The following is a 22,001-nucleotide window of genomic DNA, read 5'->3' as shown; positions in this document are numbered from 1 at the left end:
GGAGGATCATAAATGGTTTGGGCAGGATTTGGGTACACTGGAAAGTGTCCACTTTGTTTTATACCAACTAGAAACAATGCAGAAATATATAAAGAGTTACTAGAAAAAGTACTCATCGAATTTACTGGAGGCCTTTACGTGGATTAGTAGATCTTTTAGCAAGACAACGCGCCAATCCACACGGCTCGAAAAATAAAAGGCTTTGTTACAATGTCCAGCGATCAGCTCGAATCTAAACACAATAGAATATATTTGAGGAATAATAAAATAAAGTTTATTAGAATGGCCACCGGTTTGACACTGTAATTGTCAAATTAATTCTACAATTCTAAAAAAATTGGATACTTCAATGTCCAACCGAAATTAATCAAATTTTAATTAATAACGGAATACATTTTTTTAAAAGTCTTAAAAAATGTTTCCAAAAGTATTTTGAATTTTCATTCAGCATGCACATATACTTATAGTTAAAGTGGTTTATTAAATTTTAAGTTAATCTAAAGGTTTACGAAAACAATATATGTATATATTCAAACGATATAAATAAAATGGAATTTAAAACATTATTTTTGTTTTTAATTGTTTTTCTTTACTTAATTTCAAAGCACATATACTTCTTTCTCTGAGGTATATTTTCAGCCTGCAGTCGAGAATAAATTGGTAACAGCCAATTGGTAATAGCCAAACATCGGAAGCAGTGACTGGCTTGGTTGCCGTCCGGAGACGGTGTTTGTTTAAATTTTGAAGTCCAGTGTAAGGGTCCCTTAAAAAGCTTTTCGTCGCTCATACAAAGTCACATTACATTATTTTATATTAAAAGTTGGTTGTCAATCAAACTTCTTCGAGAAAACTCCCTTTCGACCTTATCGGCATTGCCTCTTTAAATTGTTTTCGCGTTCTATCCTAATATAAATTCTGCTTAATGTTTCAAATATATATACGCTACTTTATACCCTTATTCTCTTAGATTTTAAAAAAAGATTATTTTATGTCATTAGCATGACATTTCACGATAAACAAGTGTAATAATTTACAAAAACGGTATATTTTATGTTTATTGACTATTTTACCAACAGAAAATTGCTATATGCCGACGAATTATTCAACAATTATAACGACCAATCCACACATTCTTAAATATTAATAACAAATAATAATAAATATTTTAATTTTTTCATTTAATAAGGTATCTTACTTAAATGTAAATCCACAGAAATGTATAAAAAAATTGTTTTCTTATAAAGCTAATAAAGTTAACAATATAGGCAGAATTAACACATTAAACGTTTGTGACATCAAATTAGAGGATTTTTGAACTGCTGCTGGATGATCACCTGGTAAAATGAATACAATGTCAGTTTATAAATAAATAAAACATTTTTAAATGCTCTTACCCTGCAAAATGTGAACATTTACAGACTTCGGGTTTGCGTTTGATGGTAAGCAAGAATATTGGCCGGAATCAGCTATTTTTGCACGTTGAATCAATAGATATGAAGTAGTTATGTCTCCTTTTTCAGTTATTACGGACACTCCTCCTCGTGGTGAATCATAATTAATTTCCTGCAAAAAAATTTATTTTATGTATATAAGTTAACACACACAGTTCGCTTTCTAAGAAACTGCCGAACAACAATAATTCCGCTAACCGCGCATTCCGGGTGCAAATACCCGGGGCTCGGCCAGAACACGTGCGCAACGAGTGTTCGCCGTTGGCCGGATATCAGGTGCTGGCACGGCACCTTGCCGACTGTGCTGCATCCAAAGGAAGACCTCAAGCTGCAGCTGGGCAAGCTGCTAGGTTATTCTTAATGAAATCACCAAAAAATAAATTACCGAAAATAAAAGTACAGTGCACCGGAATTAAAATTACGAATTAAAAAAAAAGTTCATCAAAAAGCTATAACCAAAAGTGCAAAAAACTAAATTTAACATAGTTCACAGAAAAGTAAATTGCCAAAAATTGCGAAGTAAAAACTGCAAGAAAAGTGAAAAGAAAAGCTGTAACCAAAAGTGCAGCCAAAAAAAGGGAAAACTACACCGTTCACTAAAAAAGTTAAATTGACAAATAAAATGTTATTTAAAAAAAAAAATCAATCAAAAATTTAAACATAAAAGGTCGTCAAATATTTAAAAAAGAATAATATCTGCAACCAAAGTTTAATAAAATGATAGCAAATAAAGTGCAGCGCAAAAAACAAAAAACACTTAGCAACCAGAGAAAAATGGAGCTGTAGGGAAACCTCTCGCCCACCTCCCAGGGAACAGCAGCAGCGGCAGTAGCAACAGCCGCAGCCGACGGCAAAACACAAACCCACACGATAAAATAAATATCGGAACATGTGAGTAGGCTTTTTGTCCAAAGTGCTTCAAATACAAAACATACTAAATATGGTAAATTCATTAAGATTTACATTTTTCTTAACTTTGATATTTGATTGACGTTATACTTTTACCAAGATTAAACCTTCAATCTCGACAATAATAAATATTTATAATAAAATATTCAACAAGTTCTTGATCGAATACCTTAGTACCCATGTATAGGAACAACGACTACATCTCATCGGATGAAGAAATTTTAGATGAATATAGAAAACTTTTAGAAACAAAGATCAAAAGACATCAACCCTAACAGAGTCAGGAATATAAGGAAGAGTACCGCACCCCATCGATCAGTAGGGCCGCGCATATTGGTTTCAACACTAAAAACTCAGTAGTTCAACAGACAGTAGAATTGCAGGCAGAACAAATTGCTAGTAGGGAGGCCGCCATAGCCGGAGCAATCCGAAGGCACCCGGGAAACCAACATTCAACCTGGCTCTTTTAAACAAAGGCCATACAATAGCGTAGGAAATAGTCAAAGCCACTCACCGTCAGAACCAATGGGGGTTAACTCCTTATCCCGGTTTAAGCAACCTACAACATGGCAAAGAGGGCAGTCAGCACGAACTTATCAAAAAATTATCTTTATGTTAGAGGAAAGCCCTTACGGCGAGAATTATGACTCTGCTGCAAGCGAAACAGAAATAGAGGATGATATGGAAACAGAAGACTCGTGCAAATTTTTAGGGTAATGTCACTGCTTCCCTACATTACACGTACGGTAGCAGGAAGAGAAATAAAACTATTAATCGATACGGGGACCTCGAACAATTACATTACTATACTCCCGAGGCTGAAAGGCGACGTGGCAGCGGATACCCCCTTCACTGTAAGTAGATACAAAATACAAAGTTTCGGTGTTCAATACAAAAACACATTTTTTCCTTTGACGGCATTATCGGGCTCGACTTACTTAAACAAGTAAATGCGAAACTCGATTTTAATGGAAGTACTCAACACACTATCAATGGAATAGAAAACATTCAGCTTATTAGGGTAGAAACTTCATTTTAGAAATAATTTCATTCGATTGTAACTAACTAACTAACTGTTCAAGAATATTGCTTTAAAATTTCAAGTCGATATCTGAAGTATGTACCGAACGTGCCGGAAGGCGTGTCCAAACGATTCAAAACTTTAAACGCGTTTTTCTCGAAAAAACTTTTTTCTGTTTTGTGTACACTATTGAATAAGCTGAACTGAACCGATCGGGCTTTGTGACGGCTCATTCGATAGATAAATTGTTAAATTCTCTTCCACCTGAAAAAAAAATAATTCCATATTTTTCAGTATTTTAAAGTACATTTAAAGTACAGAAGGCCGCCATTGCAATTTCTGTGGCAGGACAATAGGTTCAAGACGAACGCTTCCGCCCTCGCCTCTTAGCCGTAGATTGAATACGTTGGAGTGTGGCTTGCTAGCTGCTGGGCCTGCGACGACTGCTCGTCGTTTCTTGTGTCCTTGATGTCCTTGCTCTGCTCACGGCGCGATATCCTACCTCCGTTGTTGCGTGCTCTTGCAGGACTAGGTGCTGCGAATCTTTGGCTCTCGGGATTTGTTCAGCTGCCTTTCTAGGACTCTGACGGCGAACTACTGTGCTCTCGACGCATACGCCTCTCGAGACACCCGTGGTTCGGACGCGCGTCCTTCGTGGCTAGTCGCACCAGGGCCTGCACAATTTTCGCCTGACGGTTCAGGCGGACGCCGGAATTCGTCAAGGCAATTGTTTTCGCACGGCAGCTGGTTCTAGACAACTTCCCTTCCGAGCCCACGGTTCTTTGTCGAAGGACTCTTTTTGTTCAATTCTGCCGGACTCGCCGAGCAATACGCCAAGCTCAAATCGCGACAAGAATTGGAACAAAGCGCCTGGATTTAGCCTCGGAATGACTTAAGGACCTCAGCTACCTGTTTCTCAGCTCGGAGACTTGAACTCTAAGTCCCGAACGTCTTGATGTAGCGATCTTGCTCCTTGTTGACTCGGCGCGACTCAGCTTGCTCCTGCTCTTGACGTGACTTTTGTTGTTCACTGATCTGCTGCTTGTTTACTGATTGACGGATTGACTCCTTGTGATCGGCTGATCCAGATTCCAGCGCTGAACCCGCTTATATAGGACTCTTGGTACCGTTAATCCATGGTGTCTCCTTTTTCATCTTTGCGCACGGCACTATACTAGGGTCCGACGTCTTCTACCGTTATCCCTTCTCTCCAAACTCTCTCTCCCCTCGTACTCTCCAAACTCTTTCCAGCTGTATTCTCCAAACTCCCTTCTCGTTCTCTCCAAACTCACTCCAGCTGTACTCTCCAAACTCTCTCCAGATGTATTCTCCAAACTCTCTCCAGCTGTATTCTCCAAACTCTCTTTTCCCACGGTGCGTAGTTATTTAACTCCTCACAACATCATTGTCTAATATTTCATTGCCTTTGAAAGGGGAAACTGAGCCTTTTGATAGCATGGTAATAAATGGAGCAAAGTGTGAATTTTTTCGAGTGTGATGTAAACGATATTTTCGCTTATCTTTATTTCTGGCCTCGAGAACTTCTTCTGACATCATACCTATCGGAAGGGCAAAATGTTTTATTATTTCTGCACCATGCATTAACATTTTATAGACAGATGTAGGCCTGTAAAAACATGGATACAAGTCCACAAATATTATTGGGGTTTGCAATGCAAAATGTTGAAAGGCTTCTGTAAAAATTTCATATCCACATGCTGAGGTGCGTAAGATTACGCTGAATCTATCAATTAATACAGAGCTTACTCCGGTAATTTTGGCAGCCGTTTTTGGTTCTTTGAAAAATCTTCTGGCTGGGTTGCCGTTATTAGTATTACCAGAGCCAGGCTTGGGAACATCAACCAATATGCCTATTTCCTTTCGCAAATTATCTTGTATTTCCTTTTTTCTAATATCTAAAGCTGCTTTTTCCGCACTGCGAATTTATAGCTAATATGTAGAATGCAATCAAGAAAACGAATTCAAGCGTGTAGACTTGATAAGCCATACTCATACAGGTTTTCTTTGCTCGGCAAATTTTGTATATCAATAAGATTCATTTTTTCATTTTTTTTTTGTTCCACATGTTTCACATACTAGGGATGGTGATTCTGCCAGAACACTGAAAACTTTTGCATTCATCACGTACCAAAACTGATGTTTCTTTAACACAAAGCAATTTTACTGGCCTGCAATAAAGTGTGCTTCATCATATTTCAGAGTATTTCATCATATTTTTCCGGAGTATTGTTGATCCAAGAACTATTTGTAGTGGTACCAAGCACACCGAAAACACATTTGCGTTATACAATCTCACAACTGTGTGATCAACCAAGCTTTGTAAGGGTACCTCGAATGAATGATCAGTGCCGTTTAGACCACTAGGATAGCACTTTTTTTTTCAGGCAGTAGAACATCGTACGTCAGAAATATATTTGCATTCCTTGTGTAACCACCATCAATATATAAAGCTAAGACTTCCTCTGATGTGTACTTAATCGGTTGGTTATCAGCTGATTGAGTAGCTAATATCATTTTTTTGGGCAAACTTTCATCAGAATTTAATAACGTAATCATCTTAGTTGCACTTCGTTTGCCAGAACTATACAAACTAGTACTAGCCGCAGATACGAGCTCTTTCTCCTGGCTGTCAGTAAAAGTAAGTTCGGGTCGTCCAGCATTTGATCTTAGGTTCACCAATATAAGCTGATCATTTAACCATTCTTTGTTGCGCATCTCAAAATTCCTACATATATTTCAATGCCAATGTTTTAGTAAAATTTTTTATTTTCTCAGTTATTTTGGCGCAGTCACTATCATTATATATATTTCTGTTTATAATACTGTCGTAGACGTACATATGTCTGCCATACTGAAATTAGCACGCGCTTGGACACTGACAATGAGGCTAAAAAAAATATATTGAAAGGTAATATGCGGCTCATGTTGGACATTTTCACAGCGCAAAACGTTGACTAATTTTTATAAAAAACATTGATATCAAAAGTTCTGGTCTACGAAAGTTTAGTTTGTTAGTAAACACTACACCTCATAAAATTTTGGGACGAACAATCAGAGGTCACAAACACTTATTTTGTAGTTAATTACATACCTTTTTCCATATTTAATAGCAAAAAGTTAAATTGCACTGAATAAAATCAAATTATATGCAAATTTTAGCAAGTGGTCAAAATTGGCGAATATTGAGAGGTAGCTAATTGAACATTTTGTTTGGCCTATAGAATATATAAGTTTTCGATTACAAAACATTTTTGGCGCCAATAATTAAGTTGAAATTTGAATTAATAGCTGCTAAATCAGTCATTTCTACCACAGTGCGACGTGGGGATTGCTATCATTATTATAATCGACTGTTTCCACCTCACTGGAAAATGTCCAAATTTTGCGATGGCGTTAAAAAATTGGGTGATAGTGCAAACGGCGCGATATGATCATTTTGGGAATTTCGTTTGGGCGAAACTCAATTGGCTCATGTTGAAGCTGAGGCTCATATGGTAAAGTCGGCAAAGTGAACGCACTAGTGGCAGGATTTGGTTGGAAGACATTTTTAAGGTGATTTGCAAACGTGCTAGCTCTGTCTGCATCGCTGCACGCCCGGCCGCCTATGGGATTTCTAATAGGCATCACGGATACTTTCGGTGAGCTTAGAGTTGGGTGAGCTCTCCATAGTGAGTGTTTTGTACTAGATGTTGACAATTGCGCTATGTTGCGTCGGTGGACATATGCTTCTTCTTGCTGTAAAGCTTTAGTGAGTTGACGGGAGGCATGTTTTAAGCGTTGCCTAGCAGATGGCGATCTGTGGAATTGTCACTCTCGACGTAAGCGGCACTTTTTGAGGACGAGCTTTTCGATTTGTCTTCTTTTGGTTGCATTGTGTACTTGTAGTTTGACGAGTACATACTCTAGTGTATTAACAAAGCTGTCTACGTTGGCTTCATCGTTGAGGTGAGGACTTAGTTCAATGTGTGAGCTAATATATTTCCTGTAGTTAATCCAATTGGTTTTCTGAGATGTTAATTTAAACGATTGCTCCAATGCGTCTGGATGTCGGAGTAGAATAAACAGGACAGGCGAGTGATCAGATGAAAGATCCGAGAGGCATTCGGCGCTTATCAGATTTTTAGGAATGTTTTTGGTAATTGCAAAGTCTATTAAATCGGGTAGTTTCCTTGGGTCTGCCGGCCAGTATGTTGGTCTGCCAGGAGAATCATAGTCCAGCTTGTTCTTGGCTTTTATTACTGCATTATAGAGCTGTTTTCCTTTTGGTGTCACGAGACGTGATCCCCAGTGTGTGTGCTTGGCGTTGTAGTCCCCTGCTGCTATGAAGTGGTCTCCTAGTGAGTTGAAAAACTGCATAAACTCATCTTCAGCTGTAGTGAAGCGAGGGGGGCAGTATACGGCGGCTAGTGTAAGTCTGTAGGTAAGTTTTAGCAAATTTGTTATGATAGTGGTGCTTAATACGGCTTCTGATTAGAATTCCAGTCCCACCATGTGCTTTACCATCTGGATGATTTGTTCCGTAGAATGAATAACCTCGTAGTTGAAAATTGTATTTGTTTGTAAGGTGTCTTTCTGAAAGCAGCATTACGTCGATATGATTGTCGAGTAGGAATTGAGCTAACTCAAGTTTATGCTCCGAGACGCCGTTAGCGTTCCACGTAGATATCCTCAGGAAAGTCATTATTTGGATTGTTGTGAAACCAGCATTTGAATCAATAGATTTTGATTTCGCATTAAATCTTGCATAGTTGTGCGCATAAACGACATAAACTCCGTAAGGCTTTGTTGCAGGCTGCATGTCATATCTTCAAAGTTGCTTTTTGACTGCTCCGGGAATTGTTGCTGCTGTGCCGTGTTCGGTTCTTGGTATGCTGATTGCTGAAATTAACTTTTTGAGACAGGGTTACCAAGTCATGCGTATGTCACATTTTTAGCAGAGTTTATGGGTCCTAGTGAGGATCTGGCTACAGTCGAAAAGAAGACTTCAGGGTTTCAGCTGTCATCTGTTTATTTTGGTTGCGGGCAGTAGTTCCTCTCTGGTGGATGCGACTTTTCAGCTCCTTATAAACTGGGCAGCCTCTGTAGTTTTTTCGGACGTTGATGCACTATGATCAGCGCAAACAAGTAGCCCTTACTACACCAAGCAGTGCTTGTTTTTACGCGTAGGCGTAAAAACGAGATCGCGAGAAGTGAAAAAGGACAATATGGAAGCGGACATACTGAGTTAGAAATATATACGAGACTAATACTAATACTAATTTTGTGCTAAATAAGATAAAATTAATGCTTTTAGGCTTGGCAAAGAGTCAGTAGTAGAAATAATATGGTATTGTCTATTATAGTCGTTACACAGTACTCTAAACGGTTCATGCGTATCATAGTTAGATCTACAAATATTTAAAGTAAGAGGAACATAGTTTCTGCTTATTTTATTAGGCGCGGAGAAGTTTATGCGACCCAGTAACTCGGGACTCTCCACATCCCCGTGAATAAGTTTATAAATAAAAGTTGTGCCAAGCATCGTTCTACGGTTTACTAAGGATGGTAGATTAATTAGGAGAAGTCTACTAGAGTAGGATGGTAAAATAAGGCTTGCATTCCAGTTAAGGCCCCGTAAAGCAAATAATAAAAAGTTCTTTTGCGCAGACTCTATCCGGTCTATATGTACAGCATACTGAGGACTCCAAACTGCTGAACAGTACTCCAGAATTGGACGGACTAGTGAAACGAACAGAGTTTTTGTTACAACCTTTTAATAAATCCAAGTACTCCCCTGGCTTTATTCACCATAGAAGTAATATGGTCACAAAACTTAAGTTTTGGGTCAAGAAGGACGCCAAGGTCATCAACAGGCGTAATTCTAGACAACGCACAGCCACCCAGCGTATACGTGGCATATTGTGGGTTCACTCTCGAAATGTCATTACTTTACACTTAGCGCTATTTAAATCCAAAAGATTTGCACAACACCATGCTTGAAAAGCATTTAGGTTCGATTGTAAGTCTGAACTGCAGGAAATTTCGTTATATTGCAGGCATAACTTAACGTCATCTGCGTACATAAGGACACGCGACCTTGACAAGATAAGAGGGAGATCGTTTATAAATAAAGTAAAAAGAAGTGGGCCAAGGTGGCTTCCTTGTGGGACGCCTGAAGTAACTCGGATCAAATTAGAGACCGAGTTTTTAAAGAGGACTCGTTGAGTCCTACCACTTAAATAACTTAAGATCCATGTTAAAACCCTAATAAGTCTAGCTTTAATACAAGAAGCTATTTATTACAAAAGACGTTAGCTCCAAGAGGTTTGTCGTCGTAGATCTTCGCCTTATAAATCTATGTTGACATGGAGATATAATTGTTCACCAAAGATGTTGCAAGTGGGGTGTAATAACGTTTTCGAAAAGCTTTGGGATGGCGGATAATTTTGATATACCTCTGTAATTACTAGTATTTGATTTATTTCCTTTCTTATGGAGGGGAATAACAATTGACTCCTTCCAAATAAGTGGGAAATGAGATGTTTTCAAAGACAAGGTAAACAATTTGTGCAGAGATGATTTGGATTTGGACGGGATGAAACAGAATATGTTGTCTGGCAAAACTGGGCAAACAGATCGGCAATTGCATGATTTTTTTTTTGCCGTAGAATTTTCAAATGATAGCGATGCAGGGTAACAGGCTGATTTACGCTTATTGTTAACAAAATTATAAAACTGTTTTGGATCTTGTGAAAATTGGACCCTACAACGAGTCAGATAGCTTTTATAACCACAATTTTTAAGCACGGTAAAATTTGACCGAGCCCTTAGGTATCGAGAGAAGGCAGATTGTGAACCGCACATTTTAAATTTATTAAAAAGTCTGGACTTAATATTTTTTAGGTGTGACAACTCCTTATTAAACCACGGAGGTTTATTTGAATTTGACGGATAGTTTAACGGAACACACAGATAAAAAATAAGAGTTAGCAGTGTGATTGCCACCGCAGTAGCTGCACTTTTTAATTAAATGAAGGTGAAAACAGGAAACTGTAGCGGCAAATCCAAAACATACTGAAGCTAGATGAGTTTATCCTATAGGTCAAAATTAGTGAGGACGATAGAACAGATGGAAGTGTTCTCTTCGCAGTTATTTTACTGAATAATTGTCGCTTATCTCTAAACGGTTAAACTGCGCTGCCAAAGACGTTGGGAGCGGAGATGTGACTCTTGATTGTATATATCATAAATATCTAGGGAGCAGCATTATTGTGCTGCACTTTACACAAAGTGAAAAATTCTTGAATTGTCATATTCGATGTTGGGGCAAAAAGTTTCCAAATCTCGAGCAACCACAAATGGAACGCCCTGCATCATCAACCATAGCGTGCTTCTTCATATCCAGCTTCAAACATCTTTAATCTAAGAAAGTCATGACCTGCTGAAAGTTATTCCCATTTATCCTCCCATTTTAAATGAGTTGAGATTTTGACTTTATAAAATAGGCTTTGGAGAATGATGCAGTCAGTGATTTGCCCGAAAGCCCCCATGGTCTTCACATAACATTAAATACAGCTCGAAGTTTTAAAGCCAATCGGGATTTAGTCGCTGCAACCCTATTTGGGTGTTACTACTGAACAGATCCTAAGTGATAGTGCAGCTGGTGTAGGTAAACTCCAGATACGAAGCTGTATCCAATGCTGCTCCGCTTAAAAAAAGTTGAAACTTTTCGAGTTTGTTGAGCTCTGTAATAACTCACAAAATGGATATATCTTAGCAATAAAAACACGTTTATATTCCAAACTGAATTCACTCTTTTTATTCCGAGACCACACACTGTTGGTTTGCTAGCGGTATATAATAGACTGCACGCATTCCTCATGCCTCGTTGTCAGGGTTCCCACCTTTAAGAAAAAATTAATAAATTTGACTAAATTTGCTAATACATTTTTTGATCCTTTGGTAAAATTAAAAACATATTTTTAGAACGGTAAAAACATCTATATATCGAGTTAAATGCAAATTTGTGTTATACAATAACGTTTCAATAATATATTTTTGATCGGCATTAGACGAGAAAGCCTTAAGCATAGCAAGGCTATGACCGTTACGATTTACATCCAAAATTCGACTAAATGCTTAGTATATAAATTCTTATAATGAAAGCTAGAGGGTGTTAGCCCCCGCTTTCATCGCAGCGGATTGCCCAGTGCATCGAAGTCCGGGTTTTTGGAACAGTCGTTATGCAATATTTGCAAAGGATGATGGTCTTGCATTATTTTGCTTGCCAACTTCTCTGTTGCCGGGTGACTGTATTAAGAGGGGTATAGTATTTAATATTTATTTCTGAATGTACATTATCTCGAGACTATTGTGTTAAAATTTTAAATTGATCCAAGTAAAACTTCCGAACTTATGGGCAGTTCAACGTAGGTAAGTATGCGCTTTTTATATTGCATTTTTGGGTGTCCCAAACTTTAAAACGCTCTCCTGAAAAGTTGCCAATTCAAAGTCGGTGTACACGATCCGCAAAATCATTTGAACGGATTGTTTTGAGATTTTGCACAGTATTTCTCTACTAAATTCCTCAGGTAACGCTGTCGAGTTTTTTATTACTCGACGTTTTGGGCGAAAATCGGGGTTTTTGACTTTCAAGTGCCTGAAAAAATCGAAAAAAAAATAAAAACTTGACAGCGTTACCTGAGGAATCTTGTCCTTTAACTAATGCAATTTGATTTTTTCAATTCAGATAATTCTCTGACCAGTTATCGTGTACACAGCAAAACGTGTTTTCTTCGAGGCGCCGCCGAAGATTGCCTGTATCTAACTCAATTTGCAATATTTTTTGATGAAAAAATTCACACATGTTGTTTAAATGTTGCCAAAATTGAGCTGAGACTATCCGTATCGCCAATAAAAATTTTTAAAAAATTAACTTAATTTCCGGTTATTTGTCGATCAATTTTATGACAGCTATGTTTGTTTTCAAAAAGAAATGTTAATTTGAAAGTGTTCAAAATTTTTTTTTAATACTTTGCTATTTATTTATTAAAAATTCTCTTTTTGGATACTAACAATAAGTGTATCAAATCTTATAGTAATCTAACTAACAGTCATATGACTGGTACTGAGTAATGGGGCCCTAAGAATTATTGCTGGGTTGAAAGGTCGTTGCGTTGTAGTCGTGTTCTGCTGGAAACCCGAGACAAGCCTCTTGCGAGAGTTTTTCTTTGTAGGTCGTCTTTTGTTTGCCTATTTCATTTTTTACTGCAAGAATGCTGAGGTCACTGTGGATGTTTTGGTTGCGAGAGTTTTTCTTTGTAGCTCGTCTTTTGTTTGCCTATTTCATTTTTTACTGCAAGAATGCTGAGGTCACTGTGGATGTTTTGGTTGCGAATATACCACGGTGCCTCGGTGATAGTCCTCAGGATTTTCGATTGTGCGCGCTATATGATCTAAATGTTGCTGCTGCACGAGTTCCCTCATAGCTGGGAGCAATATGTCCAGATAGGCTTGCGAGTAGAGTTGTAGAGCAGGACCCTGTAGTCCAGACGCAGGGGCGATCGAATGTTTAATATCCAGTGGAAGTTTGTAGGAATATCCGCTGTATATAGAACGAACAGAGTAGGCCCAAGTGCGCTTCCTTGCAAGACTCCAGCTTCGATAATGTAGTCGTTAGATGTTGTTGTGTTTCACCTTACTGTGAAGACTCTGTTATACAGATACGATCTGTGCTTGCAAGCAGAAAACTAATTCGGTTCAAGTGGTTTGTGTGTGCGAAAAATGAACAGTCTTGACGAAGAAGAAATAAAAACAAATTTAATGGAAATTGAAGCAGTGTTTGACAATGAAGAGCTCGATATAAACAATTCAGCCAGTGAGTATGCTAAGCATGAAGCGTAAACCAATATTTGTATTGCTGAAACAAATATAATCGACGAAAAAATTGAGCAGTGACTCTCAAGCGGTATAATCGAAGAGTCCGAGTCTGAATTTACAAGTCCGGTAATACTTGCAAAAAAAAAAAAACACACCCGTATGCAGTTTTTAGGTCACATAATCGAAAATAAAACAATTTCTCCAACTCCTCAGAATATTGATGCGGTTTTGAAATTTAAGATTCGCAGACTGCTGACTGCTTGCTACAATTCGGCCATCCTGACCGGAGAGCTCCTGATCTCTTAACATTATTGATCCATGGGCGAATATTCGATATTGCCAAAACTCCCTTGTTAGGAAGTCTGGACTGTTGAAAACCTTAAACATCCTCCAAGACATATCTCATACATAGACATAGCTCATACCTTTGGGGCTGTTTTCTATTAGAGTCTGTACGCAACTTATTGTACTCTTGTAACTTTTCAATGCTCTTACTGGCTTTTTGTCTAATTTTCTCCAAGTTTCTAATTTCACTATCCTTATTTAATTCTACTAAACTTTTTTTCAAGCTATCTATGACTTTGACCTTTTGAGACACTCCGAACAAAACCTGACTTGGATGTTAATTTATCGATCTTTGAACTGTATTACTGAGAGCATGTTCAACCGCTTCTAAAACTGTATCCCAGTAACATCTTTCCCAGGTTCTGTCTTTACCATTTGCCTGCGGAGATCCCGTAGCTATTTTTATGTGCTTTCTTTGGTTGTAAAGCATGTTTCCAGGTCTAAAATCACACATTTTGGTATAGTAGGCCAGTTTTTGTAGTAGCCCTAAAATAGTCTATAAACGCTAAAATTGCTTCCCTGGATTTTGTGGTTTTAGCTGGATAAAGCCTTACAAATTTCGTAAATCTATAATTACTAATTCGGGCTTGTTAGATATACTTTTATCTACAGGACCATAATGATCAATGTGTATTACGTCAAAGGGAGTAGTTTCTTTGGGGATGTTGTGAAGAAAACCCTCTCTTTGCAACTTTTCAACAATGCTTTTTATTTCCTTATCTCTACTCTGACAAATAATTAACTTTTCTTAAAATGAGTTAGAATCTATCTTGAGTATGTGTGTGTTTCTACTCAGTGCATCTACGTGTTGCATGAGTTATGATATCTCCTTAGTCCAAATGGGGGGGGGGTGTTGTCCTTTAGATTCGATGAATTGTCCGTTTGATAGTTTTATTCAATTGAAAATCTCAGAAATATTATAAACCGTTCGGTTTGGAGTTAATTCTCAAACTGAGTTCATATATTATTCAGCGATGCCCAGCTAGCCACCGCTGCCGAAGTGTACATAGGAAATCTTACATGCTATACATAAATGCTTAATACATAAATACAAAGAAATAAAAGAATGTTTATTTGGAATTCCAATTCGAGAGCTGCTCGTGTCACATTTCCGGGGGTTGGGGCATCCTGTTGCAGTGTCGGCAAAAACGTTAGCAGGGCAACGACTCAAGTGGTCGTTGCCCGGCTTTGGACATTATTTGGATTGCGACATAGTTGCATCCATATGTAGATGGTAAGTGGCCACTAAGTCAGCGTACCAATTCCAGGGTAGCTCTGGGTGGCTTGGCCGGAGGCTCGTTGCCTACCGACTGGTCGGTAACTCCTCCCCTCCTGGATTGAAGTGACGGCCAAAGCGAAGGTGTGGACGTCACGAAACTCGGCTCTGGTATGGTGGAGAATATGACCTTCTTCTTCGTGTTGATCAAAGAGACTGATACTAAGATTCCGATTAATAGTAGTAGATATACCGCTCCAAAATTGGTAGTTGTAAAATTTTTTCCAATAAATAATTGAATTGGAAGCATTGATGGACCTTAGATTTAGATTGTGTTGGTTAATGTCTTCGATATGTTCGGTGAAGTTGATATTTTGTATAAGTGGAATTGTAACGTCTATTTTCTCCTCGTATAATGACAACTCTTTGTCATAGGGAATTTGGTTGATGGATACTTCGCAGTTATTGAACGTAATTAAAGCGGATCCTTTTATAGGGATTTTAGTTGTACAATTGGATGCAATGGTAGAGTTGCTTGTGTTTAATATAAGGACGTGTCCTGGTTCTATTTCTGTTATTATCTCTTGGTTTCCTATCTCTTTGACTTTACAATTGGCAACATTTAGCGTGAATATGCCATTGAGGCACTCGGTTTTAGGATTGTCTTTGATTGATAACAAATTTTCGCAGATATAGTGTTTGTCTACCCTATTACATTTGTTCATAAAATAATGTACATCATTGGCATTATGGTATGCCATATAATTGGGTAGGATTAAGAATTTAGATTCATTAATAGGCAAAGGGACAATATGTGAGAATTGGTAGACATTCTGTTTAAACATAGGTATCTTAATTCTAAAATTGATCTTAATTCCGATCCTAAAGGTGTCTAATTCTAGTATGTCGAGAATATGTTCATTAGACAAGTTACATAATTCTGGGTCGTTTAACTCTTGTCTGATTATCGTTAGTTCCTGTTCTGATACAATGAAATTGGGTACAATATTTAGTCTGGCTAGTAACATACTTTCTTCTATATTAATTAAATGATTAGATAATACATCAATGTTTATATTAATTCGAGAAATATATTGCAGTGTGTGTGATAAATGGTGTTCGGAATTTATGTCTTTGAAAATCATGTTTTTGTAGTTGTTTAGGTATTGGTTAATTATTTGTTGCTCCCTGTTTATGTGTTCCGTAATATTATCAAATCTCGCCTTTATGTCATTGTTAAATATTTCTTGTTTGTTGGCGTGAAGACTCTGTTATACAGATACGATCTGTGCTTGCAAGCAGAAAACTAATTCGGTTCAAGTGGTTTGTGTGTGCGAAAAATGAACAGTCTTGACGAAGAAGAAATAAAAACAAATTTAATGGAAATTGAAGCAGTGTTTGACAATGAAGAGCTCGATATAAACAATTCAGCCAGTGAGTATGCTAAGCATGAAGCGTAAACCAATTTTTTCGCGTCCGCGCATATTTGTATTGCTGAAACAAATATAATCGACGAAAAAATTGAGCAGTGACTCTCAAGCGGTATAATCGAAGAGTCCGAGTCTGAATTTACAAGTCCGGTAATACTTGCAAAAAAAAAAAACAGACCCGTATGCAGTTTTTAGGTCACATAATCGAAAATAAAACAATTTCTCCAACTCCTCAGAATATTGATGCGGTTTTGAAATTTAAGATTCGCAGACTGCTGACTGCTTGCTACAATTCGGCCATCCTGACCGGAGAGCTCCTGATCTCTTAACATTATTGATCCATGGGCGAATATTCGATATTGCCAAAACTCCCTTGTTAGGAAGTCTGGACTGTTGAAAACCTTAAACATCCTCCAAGACATATCTCATACATAGACATAGCTCATACCTTTGGGGCTGTTTTCTATTAGAGTCTGTACGCAACTTATTGTACTCTTGTAACTTTTCAATGCTCTTACTGGCTTTTTGTCTAATTTTCTCCAAGTTTCTAATTTCACTATCCTTATTTAATTCTACTAAACTTTTTTTCAAGCTATCTATGACTTTGACCTTTTGAGACACTCCGAACAAAACCTGACTTGGATGTTAATTTATCGATCTTTGAACTGTATTACTGAGAGCATGTTCAACCGCTTCTAAAACTGTATCCCAGTAACATCTTTCCCAGGTTCTGTCTTTACCATTTGCCTGCGGAGATCCCGTAGCTATTTTTATGTGCTTTCTTTGGTTGTAAAGCATGTTTCCAGGTCTAAAATCACACATTTTGGTATAGTAGGCCAGTTTTTGTAGTAGCCCTAAAATAGTCTATAAACGCTAAAATTGCTTCCCTGGATTTTGTGGTTTTAGCTGGATAAAGCCTTACAAATTTCGTAAATCTATAATTACTAATTCGGGCTTGTTAGATATACTTTTATCTACAGGACCATAATGATCAATGTGTATTACGTCAAAGGGAGTAGTTTCTTTGGGGATGTTGTGAAGAAAACCCTCTCTTTGCAACTTTTCAACAATGCTTTTTATTTCCTTATCTCTACTCTGACAAATAATTAACTTTTCTTAAAATGAGTTAGAATCTATCTTGAGTATGTGTGTGTTTCTACTCAGTGCATCTACGTGTTGCATGAGTTGTGATATCTCCTTAGTCCAAATGGGGGGGGGTGTTGTCCTTTAGATTCGATGAATTGTCCGTTTAATAGTTTTATTCAATTGAAAATCTCAGAAATATTATAAACCGTTCGGTTTGGAGTTAATTCTCAAACTGAGTTCATATATTATTCAGCGATGCCCAGCTAGCCACCGCTGCCGAAGTGTACATAGGAAATCTTACATGCTATACATAAATGCTTAATACATAAATACAAAGAAATAAAAGAATGTTTATTTGGAATTCCAATTCGAGAGCTGCTCGTGTCACATTTCCGGGGGTTGGGGCATCCTGTTGCAGTGTCGGCAAAAACGTTAGCAGGGCAACGACTCAAGTGGTCGTTGCCCGGCTTTGGACATTATTTGGATTGCGACATAGTTGCATCCATATGTAGATGGTAAGTGGCCACTAAGTCAGCGTACCAATTCCAGGGTAGCTCTGGGTGGCTTGGCCGGAGGCTCGTTGCCTACCGACTGGTCGGTAACTCCTCCCCTCCTGGATTGAAGTGACGGCCAAAGCGAAGGTGTGGACGTCACGAAACTCGGCTCTGGTATGGTGGAGAATATGACCTTCTTCTTCGTGTTGATCAAAGAGACTGATACTAAGATTCCGATTAATAGTAGTAGATATACCGCTCCAAAATTGGTAGTTGTAAAATTTTTCCAATAAATAATTGAATTGGAAGCATTGATGGACCTTAGATTTAGATTGTGTAGGTTAATGTCTTCGATATGTTCGGTGAAGTTGATATTTTGTATAAGTGGAATTGTAACGTCTATTTTCTCCTCGTATAATGACAACTCTTTGTCATAGGGAATTTGGTTGATGGATACTTCGCAGTTATTGAAGGTAATTAAAGCGGATCCTTTTATAGGGATTTTAGTTGTACAATTGGATGCAATGGTAGAGTTGCTTGTGTTTAATATAAGGACGTGTCCTGGTTCTATTTCTGTTATTATCTCTTGGTTTCCTATCTCTTTGACTTTACAATTGGCAACATTTAGCGTGAATATGCCATTGAGGCACTCGGTTTTAGGATTGTCTTTGATTGATAACAAATTTTCGCAGATATAGTGTTTGTCTACCCTATTACATTTGTTCATAAAATAATGTACATCATTGGCATTATGGTATGCCATATAATTGGGTAGGATTAAGAATTTAGATTCATTAATAGGCAAAGGGACAATATGTGAGAATTGGTAGACATTCTGTTTAAACATAGGTATCTTAATTCTAAAATTGATCTTAATTCCGATCCTAAAGGTGTCTAATTCTAGTATGTCGAGAATATGTTCATTAGACAAGTTACATAATTCTGGGTCGTTTAACTCTTGTCTGATTATCGTTAGTTCCTGTTCTGATACAATGAAATTGGGTACAATATTTAGTCTGGCTAGTAACATACTTTCTTCTATATTAATTAAATGATTAGATAATATAAATAATAATAATGTTTATATTAATTCGAGAAATATATTGCAGTGTGTGTGATAAATGGTGTTCGGAATTTATGTCTTTGAAAAATCATGTTTTTGTAGTTGTTTAGGTATTGGTTAATTATTTGTTGCTCCCTGTTTATGTGTTCCGTAATATTATCAAATCTCGCCTTTATGTCATTGTTAAATATTTCTTGTTTGTTGGCGTTTGCTGTCAGTTCTTTTTGATTGTTCGTGATTGTTTTGAAATTATTTTCAATTCTACGTCCGTCGTCCTCGTCTAAATTTCCAGTAACTATCTTTACGACTTTACCTAGTCCGTTTATTAGTCCCCGTCTTGATCTTTTTTGGGGTAATAACCTTTCTACCCTGTCTCTTAGCTGTTGAAGTTTCGTTGCTAAACTATCGATTTCGTCTTTAGAGTCGGTGTTTTCTTTCAATTGATTGATTGCTTTTTCGAAATTAAGGACGCCGTCCATAAAATCTTGTAGATTGATTCTATGCGTAAGGTATTTGTGCGACTGTATTATTTTGGCTTGTCCCAGATTTATTTTTAGCAAAGGGGTGTCGTTTCCTAATTTTTGGACCTTTAAGTCCTGGGTTGCGATGCATGCGAATCTGTAAGATTAATAGGAATTTTGTTTGTTTTAATCCTATTCTTAATTTTTGCTTTGTGTAACTTTTGTCTTTTTGTGGATATCAGTGTAATCTTGTTGTCTTTTAGTACTTTGTGTTCAGAGAAACGAGGAGTGAGTTTATTCCTCCTGTTTTCTCTTCTGAAAATTACATCGTCTGTCCTAAGTGAAGCTGGTTGCGTTCTATTTTCATTTAATTTGTCGATTCTACGGTTCATTTTTTCTTCTAGTTGAGCTTTGATTTTTGGATATAGAGTGCTTTGAAATTCATGAAGTTTTTGAAGGTAATCATGTTCTGAATTGTATTCGATTTCTTTATTAAAAATGTGGGTCCTACCAGAGAGTAATTCAAAAGGTGTACATTTAGTGGCAGAATGTATACTGTTGTTGTAAGTGGTTAGGGTTTCAAATAAAATTTCTTCATGATCCCGTTCCAGCTTATTCGCCTTCCTGGTTTCGTAAATAATCCTCAGAGAAGAATGCAATCTTTCCACAGGTGAATTGCTTGTGGATTGCTGGAACGATGTTACATGAGTGACAATATTATATTGTCTACAAAAATCGGTGAAAATCTTTCCAGAAAATTCAGCGCCCTGGTCATATATCAACTTTGTTGGAATTCCCACAACACAAAGATAGTGCCTTAAAGATTTGACTACATTTATACAACTCCTAGCCGGAATTGTATATGCGCTAGCAAATTTTGAAAATTTGTCGATCAGAGTCAGAATTGTTTGACCATTAATAGTGTAAATATCCATGTGTACTATCTGTAATGGTACTTCAGGAATTTCTGTTTTTTGATACACTGGTTTGGGTGGTCTTCTGTCATACTTTAGTTTTTGACAAATATCGCATTGATTTATTATTTGTGTAATTTTCTGTTTCATGTAAGGGAAATAGAGTGTTCTTTTAAATGATTTAAAGTTTCTTCAATTCCCCGATGGTTGTTTTTTAGGTGATAGTCCCTAACTACTGACTGTTGTTCCAGCGTAGTAGTGACATCTGTTAACAAATCTTTGCATCTGATAATCTTGTAATTTTGAAAATACTTAAGGTGGGCTTCCTGAATTAAGTTAAAGATAGAATCTGAAGCGAAAATGGCGTGTAATCTGCTGAGTGCTAGGATTTCTCGTAACATATCCGTGATCCCGTTGAGGTCAAAACTAACTCTGGATTTGGTGCGTCTAAACTTGTTCTTGAATAAAATGCAATTTCTTGTTTTTTTCTCATTACCTATTTCAAAAATGTACTGTGATTTAAATTCGTTCAATGGTCTATCTGAAATAATTATGGATTTTGAATTTGTCAGATTATTAGGAATTTGATATGCAGTTTGTCTGTATTTCTACACGACTTAGGGCATCGGCTACGACGTTTTGAGATCCTTTTTTGTATACTACTTCATAGTCGTATTCCAACAGCTGTAACTTCCACCTGACCAATTTTGAATTTGGTTCTTTGAAGTTCATCAGCCAGGTTAAAGGTTTGTGATCGGTGACTATTTGGAATTTTTGACCGAAGAGATAAGGTCGAAAATATTTGGTTGCCCAAATAATGGCTAACATCTCTTTTTCCACGGTCGAGTAAATTACTTCCCGATCGTTGAGTGTCCTACTAGCGAAACATACTGGTCTATCGGACCCCAAAGTCCCTTGGGAAAGAACTGCACCTACCGCCACATTGCTGGCATCCGTGGTCAAAATGAAGGGTTTGGTAAAATCGGGATATTTCAACAATGGGTCATTACATAGTAGAGTTTTGCAAATACTGAACGCTTCTTTGAACTCCTCGGTCAGTAATACCGGGGCTTTTCCTTTCAATTATTTGGTCATGGGCTTGGTGATTTTTGCGAAATCTTTGATGAATTTTCTATAGTACCCCAAAAGGCCAAGAAAAGATTTAATTTCCTTCCTCGTGGTCGGAATTGGAAAAGCCTTTACGGCCTCAATTTTCTTGGGGTTAGGCTTGATACCCTCTTCTGTAACTATATGCCCTAAATATTCTATTTCCTTGCGTAAGAATTCAGACTTGTCCGGTTGAATTTTTAGATTGGCCTGTTTTAATCTGGAGAATACGGATTCTAGGTCGCTGATATGTTCTTGTAACGACGGTGAGAAAACTATAATGTCATCTAAATATACTAAACAACAATCTCCGTTGAGGTCCGCTAACACGTTATCCATGACCCTCTGGAAAGTCGCTGGTGCGTTAGTCAGACCGAACGGCATACGAACAAACTCGTAATGTCCTCCTTGTGCCGTGAAAGCTGTTTTTGATGTGTCCCTTGGCTCCATTTCAATTTGATGGTAGCCACTAGCGAGATCTATGGCTGTAAAATATTTGGCTCTGCCTATTCTATCGAGCACATCGTTAATGTTGGGCATAGGATATCTGTCCTTTACAGTTTTTTCGTTTAGTTTTCTGAAATCTACGACCATTCTCCATTTCTTTATTTTGGATGCGTCCATC

General features: G+C 37.5%; 1 protein-coding gene across 2 annotated transcripts in view; it reads right to left on the bottom strand.

Moving 5' to 3' along the window:
- Positions 1-247: 247 nt before the first annotated feature.
- The window catches only part of LOC108042233 (protein CEPU-1), a 288,251-nt gene continuing 266,497 nt past the window's right edge, over positions 248-22,001 (bottom strand). For both annotated transcript variants that reach the window (XM_044458803.1, XM_044458804.1), the window contains exons 6-7: positions 1,395-1,563; positions 248-1,334 (exon numbers count right to left, since the gene is read on the bottom strand). In XM_044458803.1, the coding sequence (XP_044314738.1) occupies positions 1,237-1,334; positions 1,395-1,563 (267 nt within the window). In that variant the 3' untranslated portion in view covers positions 248-1,236. The remainder of the gene's footprint in view (positions 1,335-1,394; positions 1,564-22,001) is intronic.

The sequence above is a fragment of the Drosophila rhopaloa genome, unplaced genomic scaffold (assembly GCF_018152115.1).
Source record: "Drosophila rhopaloa isolate 14029-0021.01 unplaced genomic scaffold, ASM1815211v1 contig_172, whole genome shotgun sequence".
In the NCBI taxonomy this organism is placed as follows: domain Eukaryota; kingdom Metazoa; phylum Arthropoda; class Insecta; order Diptera; family Drosophilidae; genus Drosophila; species Drosophila rhopaloa.
The sequence above is the reverse complement of the archived record's forward strand: the minus strand, read 5'-3'. Positions and strand labels throughout refer to the sequence as shown.